Raw genomic sequence first — 18,733 nt, 5'->3', positions numbered from 1 at the left:
TGACAACGTGCTGTATAGATGGGTAAAAGAGATCACATGATTGTTCAGAACACCAACAATGCCATTGTCACAAAGCGCCCTTATATTGTTTATTGATATTGTCTCGCCATGATGATGAAAGGAGCTTTGCAGCGTGCTGCGATATGCCTGTCGCTTGTCATCGCTGGCGAAGAGCACCCAGGCGGCTAACCTGAGGCTAGTCGGTAGGTGAGGGTGTGTGGCGAGACTTCTCTCGGGGAGTAGTAGAGGTGGTGCTATTATCATTTCGAACAGTACTGGGAACCATGGCTGCCCCGCCATATTGGGGCAATGTTGGGGAGTGCTCTGTTCACCTGGTCCCGTTGAAGCATCGGAAGCCAGGGCATTAAGGTCGGGCTTCCATGTGACATAACAAGGGAGTTGGTTGTTGAACCGAGATGCAAAGCAATCAACATCTTGGTCAATAAGTGTACGGAATTTGTGGATCGTGTCATGAAAAACATTAGGTAATAATTGTAATTCTTTGTTCATGTCTCTGAGAGACAAGCAGTCAGCTTCAGAATTGTCTACACCTGCTAAATACGAAGCTGATATCCAATTGTTAGAAGTTAGACATCAATTCCAAATGTCGACTGTGATTTCGTTCGGGTTGGGTATGTTACCGCCCATTTTGTTAACGTATGAAACTGCTGTAGTATTGTCTGACTGAATATGAATATACACATTTGCACATGAGCCACACAAGGCTTCAAGACCATTCTAAATTGCCCGAAGTTAAAGCATATTGATATGCAGGGAATTCTGCTTGGCACCCCAGACTCCCTGCAACGCCCTGAGCAAAGGAAATGTTAATGTTCAGAATTAACTGCTCCCCATCCAGACATGCTAGAATCGGTTGAAATTATTATGCTAAAGGGGGTAGTGTTGATGGGGTGGAAAATTCGTTTTTGCGAGACAGCCACGAAAGAATCTCTCGTTTGGCATCACGACTCGATAAAATAATTAAGGCGTCAAAGTCACCTTCTGCCTTACGCAAAGCGTTTGTGTACATTTTTTTCTAGTTCAAAGTAACGAAAATGTAATTTCCCTTGTGGAAAGCCTTTGAACGTAGATATCACAAGGTTAATGAATTTGGCTAAATCCCGAAATTTGGTTTCGTTGCTATAGACAACACTGAATTTCAAAGAGTTGTTGTCAATCTTGATCTGAGGAAACCTGAAAAAAACATTTGCTGCGATTTAATATGAGAACCAAGAAAGGTCTCGACGTGCTTTCGGTTTAAACTGGATTTGTCGAAATTAATTGAAAACCCTATGGACGACAACGAGTTGATCATAAAATTGATGTTGTCAGGACATTCTTCTGGTGCGAGAAAGAATAAGAATATCATCGAGATAGTTGACTGTTCTAATGCCTCTACTCCTCGCTGAGGCAATGACATGTTTCATAACTTTAATGAAAATCCGTGGGGCCGAACTTAGGCCAAATGGAAGGCACTGAAAACAGTAAAGAGGCCCTTTCAATTCGAAAGACAAATACGCTTGATGAGCGGGGTGAATGGAAGTCGAAAAATATGCTTCCTTAAGGTCGATACTATATAGTCATAAAGTCTAGGGGCAAAATTAAACCCTTAATCAAGCGCAACTGTTCCATTTTGAAGTGTTCTTATCTCACAAATTTCAAATTTATTATTGGTCTTAGACCGCCAGTCTTTTTCGAGACGGTGAAGATAGTAAAACTGAATTGACAATCAGAATGAGAAATCTCTATGATAGAGAATTTGAGAGAAGCCTAGACAATTCTTTGGTATGGTATGGTATGGTATGGTATTTATTTCCGTATAAAAATAAAAACGGGTGGATTGCCCATATTCAGCGTTGCCAACATGGCAACGCTGTTCTTCCATGGGGTCCACATACAATGAGTACAATATTATGAACACGTACAAAACAAATTATACAGACATGCAGGTGGAAACACATACAGTAAAATGGGAGAGAGAAAAAAGAACAACCGATAACAGAAAAATCTTAAAGGGAATTAGATATAACAATGACCAAATCAGAATATGTTTAGATATAAAATGGAGTGTTTGAAAATAAAATCCTCAAACATATCTATGCAGTGAAAGAAAAAAAAATTATTGTAGAATATTTACTATGATAAATTTAGATAAAAAATACGTAGTAACGAAACAAAAAAAAATAACTGGGGACTTGTGTTAAATACTTAGATGAATCTATGACAATTTAAGAAGAGTAAAATTCGTGGCAAATGATATGTCAATTACGGAAAACTAAAGGTGAGGTATATAATGATTGTATCAAAATCAAAATCAAAGAATAATAATTCAATTGATAAAAACAAATACAATTTGTAAAAAATTTTAAGAAATATTTTGAAATATGGAATAAGTTGAAAAGCTGATTCAAAATTTCATATGTCATGAGTTGTTAGAAAAAAACGAAAATAATAAGATATTATTATCTGATACGGATTGCATACAATGTATATACTTATTCACATGAGGTTAAAATCATATAGGTAAATGACAACATTTCAAAAGCAAATCCAAAGAATAGATAAAACAATTGAAAATTAATACTGGGCATGCAATCGCTACATTACGATGAAAAGAAACAAGTTCAGATAATATAACACCAAAACAGATTATATCACATTATATATACTTAATGAAAGACAATTGAGTAAGATTTGAATAAAAAGTAAGAAATATATATAACAACAGTAGAACACATCGAAATCTAAAGATAACTTCAAGAAAACAGTTGACTGAAACTTGAATAACAAGTATGACATAAATTTGAAAAAAAAAAAACGCAATTAGAAAATCAAATACGAGGGTTGTATTACAATAATTATTAGCTAGTAGGAAATATGAAGTGGTTAAGGTGAAGATTTGCACCGTATTTGAATAGTTTGAACATTTTACCTCTTGGGCTGAAAGGATAATAACAAACAAACAAACAAACAAACATATGAACAAATTTAAATTCAACTCTTACAGATTTAATGTTATTTTGGATTTGAAAACATCAATTGTAGTAGAAGATTTTATATTAGAAGGTAAGGCGTTGTACGCCTTCGCACCTCGATATTTGAAAGACTTCTTTAGGGATTCTGTTCTTGGTTTTGGTAAAAGCAGTTTTTCACCTAGTCGGGAAGAGTAGTGTTGGGGAGCAAAGTCGAATTCACTACGTAAATACGAGGGAGTTAGTCCGTGCATAACCTTGTACATGAATATAACAGTATGATGTTGTCTTCTCTTTTCGAGGAATTTCCAGCCCAGTGCATTATGCATTTCGGCAGTAGATACAGATGTTTCAGGCTTTACTCTGAGTATAATACGGGCCGCTCTATTTTGTAATTTTTGAAGTTTGTCAACATATTTATTATAGGCTGAGCCATATATTATGTCGCCATAGTCAAAATATGGTAAAATAAGGGCTTTATATACTGAGTTCACCAGCGACTCATTCAACGAACGTCTCAATCGTCCAAGAAATCCTACCATTTTACCAGCTTTCTGAAGTAAAGTTTCAATGTGGTGATTCCAGCTCAGAGTTTCATCACAAATCAAACCTAAGTACTTAAATTTCCGTATTTGGTTTAATGGGGATTCATTTAAGGCTACATTTAAAACATTTTGTTTATCTAGCATGTGTTTGCTCCCAATCAGCATGCACTCTGTTTTCTTACAATTGACAGTTAGTTTGTTTCTGTTCATCCAGTTGTTTACATTCTCATGATCTGAATTAAGAGCAGCCTCAATCTTTTTGGTCGATGAGTGTGAAAAATAAAGTACAGTGTCATCGGCGTACAACTGGACCTGGCATGATTTAACACAGTCTACTAAATCATTTATATAGATGATAAAAAACAAAGGCCCTAGTAGTGAGCCTTGCGGGACTCCGCACGTAATACTCGATTCGGTAGAAAGTTCAGAGTTGACAAGTGTTCTACAGACTCTACCCGTTAAATAGCTTTCCATCCATAGCAATGCTTTACCGCTAATCCCAATGTTTCTAAACTTTTCAAGAAGAATATCCCAGTCTACGGTATCAAAGGCTTTTTTTTAAATCGACAAACACCGCCCCTGTGTATTCTTTCCTATCAATTGCGTGGAACCAATCATCCGTTACCTTAATCAGGGTTGTAATTGTTGAGTGTTTTGCCCGAAACCCGGACTGTGCTGGTGAGAGGATATTATGTTTATGTAAGTATGAAACTATTTGTCGCTGGACGATGCGTTCTAAGATTTTTGATACACACGGGAGGAGAGATATGGGCCTGAAATTTGATGGAGTGTCTTTATCACCACTTTTATGTACCGGAATGATTTTAGCAATCTTCCATTGCTTAGGAAATTGGCCACTTATTAAAGAGAAATTCATCAAGTAAGTAATGCTAGGAGCTATTTCATGAGCACATAATTTCAAAACAAAAACCGAGATATCATCTAGTCCCACAGACTTCGTGTTCCTTAAGTTTCGTACAATATCAATAACGTCATTTTCATTAACAGGGGTAAATTCAAAAGATTCATCTATTGTCTTAGTGATTTCTTGAAGAAAAGGAGTATTGGGCAATTTATTTGCAAGATTGCTTCCGACCTTAGCGAAGAAATTATTAAATTTGTCTGCGGTTTTTGAAACACTTGCAGAGTTTATTGTAGAGTCACCCTTTTTGTTAGGCACGATTGATTTTAAGGTTTTCCAGGTATTTTTTGAGTCATTGCAGTGTGCCAATTTATCAGAGTAGTATTTTTTCTTTGCCTTTGCGATCTCTGCTGTTACTTTGTTACGCAATTTCCTATATTCACACATAAGTTTATCATCATTTAATTGGCAAGCTTTCTTTTTCACTTTGTCACGTTTTTTCATGAGTTTGTAGATATCAGATTTCATCCAGGGCGAATCCCTATCCCTAATCCTCTTAGTTCGCATCGGCATGTGTTTATTTATTACTCTTGACAGAAGGCTCTGCCATGCGTCAACGGCTTGATCGATTGTATTGCACTCAGTAAGTTTTGACCAATCCTGTTCACGAACATCGTCCCTGAACTTGTCTGGATCAAGATTTTTGCAATTTCTAAAGGAAATAAGTCTGGAAGTTGAAGTTACTCCACAATTCCAAAGTAAATAGCTTATAGAATGATCGCTCATACCGTTGTGAGCTACACCAAATTTCTTTACCTTATACGGGCAGTTAGTAATCATATGATCGATTAAAGTTGCTGAGACGGGGGTGATTCTAGTTGGTGTGGTTTCGTTTATTTGCACCAAACCGAACATATTATTAATTTCTTGATATTGTTTACTCACAGCTGATAGAGGTTTTGACAGAATATCACAATTCGTGTCACCGACTAGCACTATGTCAAGACTAAGACCGTCTAGGTAATTTATGAAATTTTCATATTGTTTCAATACGTCAGCATTCGAAGAAGGTGGTCTGTACCAAGTTGAAAAAACCACTGGCTTTGAATTTTTCAGATAAATTTTGACCGAGACGATTTCTAATTGACTTATTACATCGTGATTTAGCTCTTCAAAATGGAGTGACTTGTGAATGTAGATCGCTACCCCGCCTCCATGCCGATTTCTGTCTTTCCTTAAAAGGGAAAAATTATCTATTTTGATTTCGGCATCAAATATAGAATTGTCAACTTTGGTCTCATTTAATGCTAGCACATAAATATTATTGCATTTCACCAATGACCTAATCTCATCAATATGTTTAAGAATGCTATTCACATTTAGTTGGGCAATTTTGAGACCACACCCATTAAATTCCTTATAGTTTGAATTATTAATATTTGATTTAGCATGACTGAGTTGATTCCTAGACTTAGAAGATGGTTTTTCGACATCTTCTTGGTGAGTATGAAACGGCATTTGTTGAAAAATACATATATTACATTGCCAGTCGATAAACCTTTCCGACGGATCATCATAGCTCTTACCTAACACACCTGCACATATAATATGAAGCCACTGTTTGCATTTGGTACATCTTAATCCTTTCTGGTTGTTCTTGACAGGTTTCTTACAGGAAGCACATGGATATTTGCAAGTATATGACCTAGTTTCCATTCAGATATACAATAGTTATCAGATAAGAGAATAAGAAATGACATATAACCATTTACACATAAGAACATTTAAACATTCATCAATACATAGAAATAAGGCAAAAAACAATAAGATTCATAGGAAGGGCGTGAAAAAAAATATATAGTTATGGGTTATTGAGATCAGTTCCAAAACCTAACACGAACTGATTAAATTCCAAAGAAATGAAAATCCGTGCCGTATCAACTATAAATTCTGCTGAGTTAATCAAAAGAGCAATTACCCAGTTTGGGGGCTTTTGATCAATTTGGGAATTGCGGCCCCGAGTTCGAATAATCAGTTAATAAGTTCGCGGTATTATGGGGCAGGAGAAAAAATGACGGCGAGTTACAGATTAGTCTCGTTGAGTAAACAATCAAACCACAATCAAAAGTTTCGAAACGCCTCTTGGTATCCGCGAGAGACGACTGGATGACCAATTACAAGTGAGATTGTATGAGATAAATCGCGGGATCTTAATATCAAACACTCGTCGATTGCGCGAGAGATGGCTGAGCAACCAATCACAGGCGAGATAACACATTACAAAACCGCGGGATCCTTGTTCCATGCAAAAGCAGGCAAAAGCAGACTGATCATCCGGTCACCAGCGAATTCAGAAGTGATGAAGCGCGAGATCCTCGTACAACGCAATGCTCGTGGTCTTGGCTGGAGATGGCGCTGATCAAAATAAATAGGGTTCACTTGCGCAATGGCTGGTAACCATGACTCCGTGACGCGAGCTATAGGTGTACGCTTCAGAGCGGATAACGAATCCAAGACTTTTATCCACTGCCTTTTCCTCCTCGGAAGAATGTACATTTCAGGAGAAATTCATTGGTATGGGCTTGAAAGGAAATCGATTTTGTAGCCAGATGTTGTGGCCAATATCCAAGAATCGGAAGTTATTTTTGACCAATTCTTTGAAAAGTTCGAGATTTCCAGCTATGTACGGTGTTGGACTTTTTTTGTTGGGAGGTCAGCCGAGGCTGCGGGCACCACATTGCGACGTGTATCCGTCGAAGTGCGCCGGGGTGATGGGGGTGGGCGTGGCGCTGTTGGGACTGTCCGGGGCGATGTCACTAGGAAACCTGCGGCCGGGCCTCTGGTTCTGCCAGGATGGTCGCTGTTTGTAGTCGTAGGGCTGAAAATGATTGGTTCGCATCCTTTTGGGTCGTTGCAACTTGCCGGCTAGGGTAGATACTTTCTGACCCACGTTGTATGCTTGTGCGACACTTGTCAATGTTTCTCGGATGTCTTTTCTGAACAGCTCACTATCAAGTGGAATCGACTTGCTGCACAAACCTTTGTATCTGGGATTGAGAAGGGGTCTCGAGCTAGCAGCTCGACGGTGCATGCTTAGTTCATATGATAAGCAAAGCCCGAGAGTGTCAGGCCATCGATAGCCACGTGAGTTGTTTGATTCGCTTTGTGTCAATAAGATGATTATCCGTGCATGATCTGTGAATTTCAGATAAGATTTCCCCCTTATGGTAGAAGTCCCTTCACTACACTTTGTTGTACCCAATGGAAGCTCACGTCAAGACCCCAAGCCTAATTGCCGGGGACAGTCGCCCAAATTTCGACCTCGATTTTTGGTGTGCAAGCTGCTTGAGCATTCGATGGCGTTTGATAGCTCTCAGCGATTTTATCGAGACTTTCCTTCTTAGGCGGCAGTGTGACCGCCTTCGCTAGCAAATCAGCCAATTTTTCAAATTTGACCGGACCAAGATCAGAGTTTGAGTCATTATGTCATTGTCAAAATCAGACTTTGTATAGCAGGCTTTGGCTGTCTAGACAAATCGTTGGGAGGAGCTCTCCTGCCCGAGCTGGCATGGCTCGCATGCCGTTTGTCATCACCACGGTTTGCCGCCGCTGTTTCCATGAAGCGGGAGAGTGTCTCGGATAGTTTACGGATCTCCATAGCTTGAGCTTCAGAGCGGCCTTCCATGCCCTCATCTCCCCGCAGGGAGGGGGGCTGAGAGATAGCGTCGTCTTCCTGATCTGATCAGGATAATCTGATAATCAGTAGACATTGGAGTTCGAGACGTATAATTCACTGCCGTCACACTTGAAAACAAGATTACTGTTCACTGACACGGGTATTTATATAGCCATGGAACTGCTTGGAATTTTACCTACTTTGAATTTCATTATGTGACTAAACACCTGGAAAGTGCTAACCTCTGAAGACTTATACGAGTATTACGTAATAGAATTGGGACTCAAGTTTGTTTTTGAAAACGTCATTGGCGGTAGAGTACTTAATATGGACAGGGAGGTTGTCCAGATAAAAGGCGTCTTGCACAGCTTTACAATGAACTCCACATGTGTACCAAATTCAATTGCTTGAAAACTGGAGTAGTAGATTTACCCGTAACATTATGGTCAAGCGCTCAGTTATGCTTCTGTACAGCAGCTACGACAAACATGTAAATCAGATCAGTTGCAACGCAATGCCTCACCTTCTTCTATTGCCTTCTTCACGGCATCTGCCTCGTAGAGCATGCCAGACCATAGTGGGCCCAGGGAGTATTTAGCGCTGGACGGTGGGAGGGGGAACTCAAACTTCTCGATCAACTTGCCTTCACTGTCCATCCACTCCAGCGTGGTTGGCGCCCAAAAGTTGTCCGGAATCTGATGGGTAAATACAAGCTGTGTTGATTGGCGCTCATCTATCTTTGCATAATCTAGCAGCAAAATATTTGACTGTGTCATTGCAATATCCCTTGTTTGTCGTATCTATTTTGTCTATGCACTATCTTCTTCGCCTTTTCGTTTTTTTTTTGTTCAATTTTGTTTTAAATAAACTTAGTCTTCCTTACAATAACGGTATATCTTAGACATTTCTCCTTTCTTCAGTAATTTATTCTATTTCTTTCTTTCTTTCTTTCTTTCTTTCTCTTTCTTTCTCCACACATACACACACAGAAGACAGAAGATGTCGCACGATGCCGGCTGGTGGTAGAAGCTTTCGACCTCAGGTCTCCGTCAGCTTTAGTGTCTGTTTATACAAAATGGAATAGAGGTTTTGAGCATAACAAACCATATGGAGTAATGAACATAATACCTCGAGTATAGTTTCAGCATGAGTTAACGACTTTAGAACATACTTGGCAACATATTTAGCAATAACAAAACATTCCTGAATTTATTACTTGTAACTAAATATATAATAATGGGTATATATTACGTACAGACATAATACAATGAAAAATAAACAGAAATAAACATATCATAACTAAACTCAATAATTTTGATTTTGCCAGTAATAGTTAATTCTGTTACATATCATATATGTGTATACTGTATATTTTTGTGTTATGTGCCTATAGGGATAAGTGGCAACACACCATCAACTCTCTTACTGGCCCTGGTTCCTTGCCTGCCATTGTGAATGATTGTGAACCAGCTGTAGGAGTTAAAGACTGGCAATGATCGTTATTGGGCCGTTAATGATCGCCCCGACACTGTACAGGCATGCTAACCTGGACACATTGAACTGCACATTACTTGAATATGAGACCATTCTGAAGCAAATTATTTTCACACAACAATAGGTTACTTGAATATGAGACCATTCTGAAGCAAATTATTTTCACACAACAATAGTATTATAATGTACTCTTACATGAATCCCACAATGATTGGAACAATCTTCCCCCAGCATTCTCACTGATTCCCACTGATCAGTTACTAGCCATCCCCTTTAAGTCGTTAACTCATGCTGAAACTATACTCGATATATTATGTTCATTACTCCACATAGTTTGTTATGCTCAAAACCTCTATTCCATTTTGTATAAACAGACAATAAAGCTGACGAAGACCTGAGGTCGAAAGCTACTACCACCAGCCGGCATCTTGCGACACCTTTCTTCATTGTCTCAATTATATGATTCCTCCCAAGATGACAGAAGCGTTCGGTAAATATATCAGCATCATCGCACGATATTCATAATGCCAATGAAGTTTAGCGAGTGGTGACGCAATTTGCGTAATGCTGTACTGAGAGAATCTATTCACCTTTTCTTTATTTCAGGGTTGGTCAATATTGAGCTTCTTAAACTGTTCTTCTGTAGTTTAAAACATTATTTATATTTATATTATGATTATGATTATTATTATTATTATTATTATTATTATTATTATCATTATTATTATTACTATTAGTTTATAAAATATAGTACAACGTAATATGGCAAATTGTAAATTACACAAGAGGCCCACTCCCACTGGGCATTTTACCCAATATTACCCAAGTAATAACAGGTAATAACAACGTTATTACCTCGGTAACACCAGTGGGTAATAACGGGGAAATAGTCGACCAATCTTTCCCCGTTATTACCCGAACCCCATATTACTCCATTTACCAAATATTACCCGGTATGATGAAACCGATATTTCCAGCATTTCCACGTTATTACCACCCGATATTACTGCATTTACCCAATATTACCTGGTATGATGTAACCAATATTTCAAGCATTTCCACGTTATTACCACCCGTTATTACTGCATTTTCCCAATACCCAGTACTATGATGTAACCGATATTACCGACATCCCCATGTTATTACCACATGATATTATGAACAATAAAGATTACGGGTTGAATTTGGCTTATTTAGTTATGAGATTATGTTAGGCATCATTTTGGGATTAATATGCCCTACTCTTAATCCTTATCCTATCCTAACGTAACCTGTTCCTACGTCCTACCATCTATATCTACTATTATACATCCTATTCCTAGTCTAGGCGCAGGGACTCAGAAAAAATGACTTTACCCACCCCGCAGAAAAGGTTTGACTGCATGAGGTGGTCGGTTGGACCCTCTAGAACACCCCTAGGTAGTATGTGATTCCAAATTGTGCTATCAATAAATTTTTTCAGGCCACTTTAGTTGCGACAAGACCTTATTGCTCGTAAAAGAGTCTGCGCACGCCAAGACTACTACAGGCGCCAGTGCCAATGATGCGTGTAGTAGTCTCGGCGTACGCAGACGTTTTCTTCGACAAACAAGGGTTTTTTTTTTTTTTTCCCTGCAAACTAACTTTTCATGCCATGGGGTCGGTGACGCTTGTCGCTATTATTTTGAGGGGGCACTGAAAATAACAAAACAATCACAGTTTTTGCATTTATTTAATGAAGAATTTATCAAAACCCCATAAAACTATATATGTACATGTTGCTAGAAATGTCAGCAATACAATGGGATACATTGTAAGGTTAATATTGTGCATGGTTACCATGGTAACCAGATGCCTACAAGTGATTGGTAACCCCAAAATGCCTCCTACTGCTGCAAACTTTGGTATTTTTTGTTCATTTTTTGTAGATAGATGCAATTTCAAAGAAAATATCATTGATTATTTTTCAAAAATGTTTTCTCCTGTTGCCATGGCAACCAGTATTATCCAATCAAGATTCAGCTGTCAATAACTTAAAAACTAAAGCCCATAATTTGAAAAAGCTCAATAAGCATGTCCTTCTGCATAAGTGTACCACATTTGGGAAGAAAAAATTGAAGCATTCTCAAGTTACAGCAAAATTTGTAAACAATGGTATATAAAAACACATTTTGAGAAAACGGCCATTGAAAGGAAGATATAATTTTCGAATAGTGAAATGCATGAAAAAGTTGCATCCGTCGTACTTTCAACATATATTTGACTTCAAAGTACAGGCAAATGTAATTTCTAGCAATGTATGGACACAAATGTCTCTTCAAAATATATGTGAATACAGAGAGCAAAGCCAATGATATTCTAATGTTAGCTTTTTGAGTATTTACAGAGCGATGGTTATTCGAAACAACCTTGGAAAAGAGCAGAGGAAAGCAACTGATTGTTCATGTTCTTAAAAGAAGTTTATACAAGAATGCAGATAAATTCCTTACTAAAGAAGGAATATACACGTACACTGTATTATCCACCAAAGGAATTAAAAACGTACTTTTGTGTTCGTAAGCTATTGTAAAAAAAAAAAAAAATAAAAAAAAATAAAATGAAAAAATCATGACATGTAAATTTGCATCAAAACGTGCAGTAATGAATTAATTCTAAGGAGAGAATGAGAGAAAATCTTGGGTGTCCTTTCCCTTTTATCCAGGCTAATTTTATAGTGTTGAGGTAGGTAGTTTAAGACCCAATCTACAATGGGTGATGTGCACGAAAGGCAAAAGAAACAAACGTGTCTGGATTCCAGATATCTTTTTTTCCACTTTATCCTACTTTGTTTTGACAAAATTATGACTATGGTAAAATAGAAAGCTGTCCGACCCCGAAATTATTGGATATGTAACATCATCATTAAGGTTTTATGCTTGTACACAGGGGCGTCACCAGCTTTTTTTCAAGGGGTGCGTTTTGACACTAAATGTAATGAGATTTTTTGGACAGACATTTGGAATTTAGGAAGCTCTCAATCCCCACACTTTTAGTGTTTTTTAAGGGAAACCAGGCGGGGAGAGGGCACCGGTGTAGCTAGGATTTCATTTTTTTTTTTTTTTTTTTTTTTTTTGGGGGGGGGGCTGTTAGTATGCGAGGGAGCGAAGCGACCGAGCCCGAGTGAGCGGAGCGAGCAAAGGGGGGAGGGGGAGGGTGTGGGAGGGGGTTGTCCCCCCTCCCACGGTGAAAACTCTTTGCATTTTGATGTTGCAAATGGTGCAATTTGATGGATTTTTTTGCTTGTTTTATCGCCTTGAAACAGTCCCACTTGTTTAAGGTAGCAGTATATTCTGATGTAGATTATCATTGAACAATTTGGGTATAAATTAGTACCATCCAAATAAACTTAATGTTTAATATTTACACTGAATATCATGAACGTGATCAAGCAAGAGCGAGCGGAGTGAGCGAAGGGGGAGGGGCGTCCCCCACACTGAGAACTGAAATTGCATTTTGATGTTGTAAATGGTGCAATTTGATGCAGGTTTTTGCATGTTTTATCGACTTGAAACAGTCCCGCTTAAAGGTAGTAGTACATTTTGATGTAAATTGTTATTGAACAATGTGCCTGTAAATGATATCATTACATTTCTTGTGTTAATTCTTACACTGATGTCATGTACGCGACCGAGCCCGAGCAAGCGGACCGAGTGAGGGGGGGGGGGGGGGAGGGTGTGGGAGGGGGAAGACACCCTCCCCCCCCCCCTCACTCTCACACGGTGAGAACTGAAATTGTATTTTGATGTTGAAAATGGTGCAATTTGATGCATGTTTTGCTTGCTCTATCGACTTGAAACAGTCCAACTAAGTCTTGTTTAAGGTAGCAGTATATTTTGATGTAGATTATTACTGAATAATTTGCCTATAAAATAGTATCATCAAAATAAGCTTCCTGTATTAATATTTACACTGAATATCATGAACGCGACCAAGCAAGAATGAGCGGAATGAGCGAGGGGAGGGTGTGACAGGGGGTGTCCCCCTCCCACACTGAGAACGTTTTACATTTTGATGTTGTAAATGGTGCAATTTGATGCAGGTTTTTGCTTGTTTTATCGACTTGAAACAGTCCCACTAATTCTTGTTTAAGGTAGCAGTATATTTTACATATTTACACTGAATATCACGGACGCGACCAAGCAAGAGCGAGCGGAATGAGCGAGGGGAGAGGGTGTGGTACGGGGTGTCCCCCTCACAACGTGAGAACGTTTTGCATTTTGATGTTATAAATGGTGCAATTTGATGCAGGTTTTTGCGTGTTTCGTCGACTTGAAATAGTCCCACTTGATTAAGGTAGCAGTACATTTTGATGTAAATTATTATTGAACGATTTGTCTATAAAATGGTATAATTTAAATATACTTCTTGTATTAATATTTTCTTGCAATGAATATTATGAACGCTGTCTGTTAAGCAATCAAACAGAAAAAGCATGCACACGAGGGTGTACATAAGGGGCATTTCTTCTCCCACACGAAAGTGATTTTGTATTTTCAGACCTGAAATTCAGCGATCTGGTGCAAACTTTTGGTGCAATACTTGAATTTTTTCCAACCCCCTCCCAAAAATGAAAATCTAAACAATTGTTTTTTTCATTGAAGTGTTAATGGCTCTTCCGAGTGTGCATCATCTCTGTGTATGTACAAAGTATAGTGAGGTAGAGCTTAGGGGGAGGAGCTTTTGAGTTTTTAGAATTGAAATAAAGCGATCTGAAGCACACTTTTTGTGGAAAATTCGGAAATTGTCATTCCCCATAGTGTACTAAGTCTATAGAAGGGACAAGGCAATGGGAGGGTTGCAATATACCTCTCCCATATTCGATTATATCTTTTGCGCCTTCCAAATCCCCGGTGAAAATCTTGGGGGGGGGGGGCGACTACCCTATCGCCCTCCCCCCCCCCCCCTTGGCTACGCCAGTAGGAAAGGGTTAATTGAAAGGAGATAATATCCCTTCCCCCACGATGGAATTTTTGCATTTTTTTTTTTATTAAGTAAAGTGACAGATCTGGTGCACACTTTCGATGAAACATTTGTAAATCTGTCAATCTATAGGTGCATTAAGTCCATGGAAAATAGACCGTACGGGGAAGGGTGTGGGAAGGGGTATGCCCCTCCCACAAGAGAGACTTTGCTTTTTTAGAATTGAAATTCAGCAACCTGCCACCTGGTGCACACTTTTGGTGAAATAATTGGACAGATTTCCGTCAAAAAGCAAGAAAATCTTCTCATCTCGGGAATTATTAATTTAATTATAGGGGGGGGGATTATAATATGCGTGCCCCTCAGTGTTTTTATGGGGGCAACTTTTTTTCTGTCAAAAAAGCAAGAAAATTTTCTCGTCTCGGGAATTATGGAGGGGGTGGGCAAAATGATATACTTGCCCCTCAAATTCTTTTTTTTTTAATGAGGCTAAGGCTCGCACTTGGCTCGCATTATTAATATGGATTGGTCAGAAGTAACGTGCTGTATATAGACCCTACATACTTGTAAGTATAGCACACGTACATGCAAACGTGTGTGTGCTCCGTACCGTACGGATGTACAGTACGGTCGATAAATAGTAAACACTGTAGTATACTAGTAGATGTGTATAAAATCCGTGTTGCCAAAGCTCGGGGTGCGCATTGATTTTTGCCCACGATTTTTTTTTTTTTTTTTTGTCCCTGGTGCAAAATAAAAAAAGATAAAAAAAAAAAAGAATAATTATTTAGCGTCCGGCGTTGAGGCCGCTCGCAGACTGAAGTGATTATTTTTATTTTTATTTTTATTTTTTATTTTTTTTTTATTTATTTTTTTTAAAGGGTCTGACGGGGGTGCGTTCACACCCAACGCACATCTCCTGGTGACGCCCATGTGTACATACACCAAAAGAGTAACATACAAGAAAAAAAAGGAAGGGGACCCTCAACATGGTTTTCACTAGTATAATATTGTTCGAATGCGTATATGAACACAAATGAATAGACAGCAAAATAACTTCTTTTTTTAAATGCAATTTTATCAAATTATAGGTTGAGAATTAACTTTTACGTAACACATTAACGACAACCTTGATAAATGACTGCTATCTTGAATTCTTGTGTGGATGTTATTTTTGTATTAAAGCATGACACATTGGAAAAACTGATGCCAAATTTCAAGCTTTTATCTCTTTTTGAAGGATACTTTCTGTTCAATCTTATCTGCTTCTTAACAATCTACTTTAAACTTCATAACACGTCGACGACAAAATTAATGTCAGCATTTCCAAATTTACTGTTAATGTCATGACGCGTCACAAGGGCAGATCCAGGATTCCATAAAGGGGAGGCGCCTTTACAAAATCAAAGGCTGGCGCGACCCTCGCCCCCCCCCCCCCATTTTCTTATTTTTATTTCTGTTGTGTTGACAAAATAAAGAGAAGGGGCACTAAAGGGGGATGCGCCCCCTCTAAATCCGCGATTGCGTCAACCACTATCAATATTGGATTAACCACAAATGCCATAACACGTCGACCACAAATGTAATAACGCTTCACAGGGGCGGATCCAGGAATTCCGTAAAGGAAGGGGGGGGGGGGCGCCTTTACAAAATCAAAGACTGGCGCGACCCCGCCCCCCTTCATTTTCTTATTTTTGTTTTTGTTGGTTGAACCTAATATAGTGAGGATGCATCAGAGGGGGATGCGCCCCCTCTCGATCCATCATTACGTCAACCACAAATGGAAAAACTCTTTGCTTGCATTACAGGGGCGGATCCAGGAATTTTGTAAAGGGGTGGCGTCTTTACAAAGTCAAAGGCTGGCGCGACCCTCCCCCTCCCCCATTTTCTTCTTTTTATTTGTGTTGTGTTGACAAAATAAAGAGAAGGACACTAAAGGGGGTGCACGCCCTCTCAATCCGCGATTGCGTCAACACGCAAATGTCAAAATTGGATTAACGATAAATGTCATAAGACGTCGACCACAAAATTTCCAAACGGTACTGCAAATGTCATGACGCGTCACAGGGGCAGATCCAGGAGTTTCGTTAAGGGGAGGCGCCTTTACAAAATCAGAACTGCCGCACCCCACCCCCATTTTTTTCCAATTTTTCTATTGTTTTAAGTAAGGGAGGCGCCTTTACTAAATTAAAGGCTTCCATCCCCCCATTTCTTTTTATTTCTGTTGTTTTAACAACAACAAAAAAAAAAAAAAAAAAAAAAAAAAAAAAGGAAGTGGGGCACCAGAGAGGTATGAGTCCCCTCTCCATCCATGATTGCGTCAACCACAAAATAATATGTCAGAACTCATTGCTTGCATTACAGGGGCGGAGCCAGGTATTCAGTAAAGGGGAGGCGCCTTACAAAATAATTATTAGGGCTGCCGCACCCCTTTTTGTTTTCATTTTTATTGCTTTAATTAAAGAACAAGAGGGGGCACCAGAGGGGGATGTGCCTCCTTCTCGATCCGCAATTGCGTCAACCATAATATCAAAACTAATTGCTTGCCTTACAGGGGTGGATCCAGGAATTCCGTAAAGGGGAGGCGCCTTTACAAAATGGTAACCTGCCGCACCCCCCTATATTCTTCTTTTTATTTCTGCTGTTTAAAAAGAAATGAAAGGAGACACCAGAGGGGAGATGTGCCTCCTTCTCGATCCGAGATTGCGTCATCCACAAATGTCAGAACTCATTGCTTGTATTAAAGAGGCGGATACAGGAATTCCGTAAAGGGGAGACGCCTTTATAAAATCAAAGGCTTGCGAAACCGCCTCGCCCCTTTTTCATTTAATTTCTTTTGTGTTAACAAAAATAGAGACGGGGAGGGGTACCGCGCCCCCCTCTTGATCCGCGACTGCGTCAACCACGAGTTAATGGCAAAATCCACTGTTTGCATTGCAGGGGGCGGAGCCAGGAATTCCGTAAAGGGAAGGCCACTTTGCAAAATTAAAGGCTGCCGCACCCCCAATTTTTCTCTATTTTTTTTTTTCGTTTAAACAAAAGAAAGACGTCTCCCCTTTACGCTTTACGGAATTCCTGGACCCGCTCCTGTAATGCAAGCAATGAGTTTTGACATTTGTGGTTGACGCAATTGCCGATTGAGAGGGGGCGCATCCCCCTCTGGTGCCCCTTTTCTATTTTTTTGTTGTTGTTAAAACAACTGAAATGAGAAAAAAAGGTGCGGCAGATTTTAATTTTGAACAGGCGCCTCCCCTTTACGGAATTCCTGGATCCTCGATCCCCTGTAAGGCAAACAATGAGTTTTGATATTTGTGGTTGACGCAATCACGGATCGAGAAGGGGCGCATCCACCTTTGGTGCCCCCATCTCTTTTTAATCAAAACAATAGAAATAAAAAATGGGGAGGAGTGCGGCAGCCCTAATAATTATTTTGTAATGGCGCCTCCCCTTTACTGAATTCCTGGATGCGCCCCTGTAATGCAAACGACGGGTTTTGACATTAACTTGTGGTTGACGCAATCTCAGATCAAGGGGGGTGCACCCCCTCTAGTGCCCGTATTTTTTTTTTTTTTTTTGGTTAAAACAGCAGAAACAAAAAGAAAAATGGGGTAGGGTTGCGGCAGCTTTAATTTTGTAAAGATGCCTCCCCTTTATGAAAGTCCTGGATCCGTCCCTATGACGCGTTGACAATTGCAGTACGTTTGGAAATTTTGACATTGTGGTCGACGTCTTATGACATTTGTGGTTAATCCAATTTTGACATTTGCGGTTGACGCAATCATGGATCGAGAGGTGGCGCATCCCCCATGGTACCCCCTCTCTATATTTTGCTAAAACAAGAGAAAATGAAAAGGAGAAAATGGGATGGGGGCCGCGCGAGCCTTTGATTTTGTAAAGGCGCCTCCCCTTCACGGAATTCCTGGATACGCCCCTGTGACGCGTTATGACCTTGTGGTCGACGTGTTATGACATTTCTGGTTAATCCGCGATTTTGACATTTGCTGTTGACGCAATCGCGGATTGAGAGGGGGCGCATCCCTCCTTAGTGTCCCCTCTCTTTATTTCGTCAACACAACAGAAATAAAAAGAAGAAAATGGGGGAGGGCAGAGGGTCGCGCCAGCCTTTGACTTTGTAAAGACGCCTCCTGGAATTCCTGGATCCGCCCCTGTAATGCAAACGATGGGTTTGACATTAACTTGTGGTTGACGCAATCTAAGATCGGGGGGGGGGGGGGCGCATCCCCCT

General features: G+C 39.5%; 1 protein-coding gene and 1 pseudogene across 1 annotated transcript in view; both read right to left on the bottom strand.

Annotated features, from left to right (window-relative positions):
* The window catches only part of LOC140229198 (trans-1,2-dihydrobenzene-1,2-diol dehydrogenase-like), an 86,304-nt gene that overhangs the window by 17,018 nt on the left and 50,553 nt on the right, over positions 1-18,733 (bottom strand). The window contains exon 6 of the mRNA XM_072309470.1: positions 8,579-8,750. Coding sequence (XP_072165571.1) covers positions 8,579-8,750 — 172 coding nt within the window. The remainder of the gene's footprint in view (positions 1-8,578; positions 8,751-18,733) is intronic.
* LOC140229200 (uncharacterized) lies at positions 81-7,476 on the bottom strand (annotated as a pseudogene).

The sequence above is a fragment of the Diadema setosum genome, chromosome 5, assembly GCF_964275005.1.
Source record: "Diadema setosum chromosome 5, eeDiaSeto1, whole genome shotgun sequence".
In the NCBI taxonomy this organism is placed as follows: domain Eukaryota; kingdom Metazoa; phylum Echinodermata; class Echinoidea; order Diadematoida; family Diadematidae; genus Diadema; species Diadema setosum.
The sequence above is the reverse complement of the archived record's forward strand: the minus strand, read 5'-3'. Positions and strand labels throughout refer to the sequence as shown.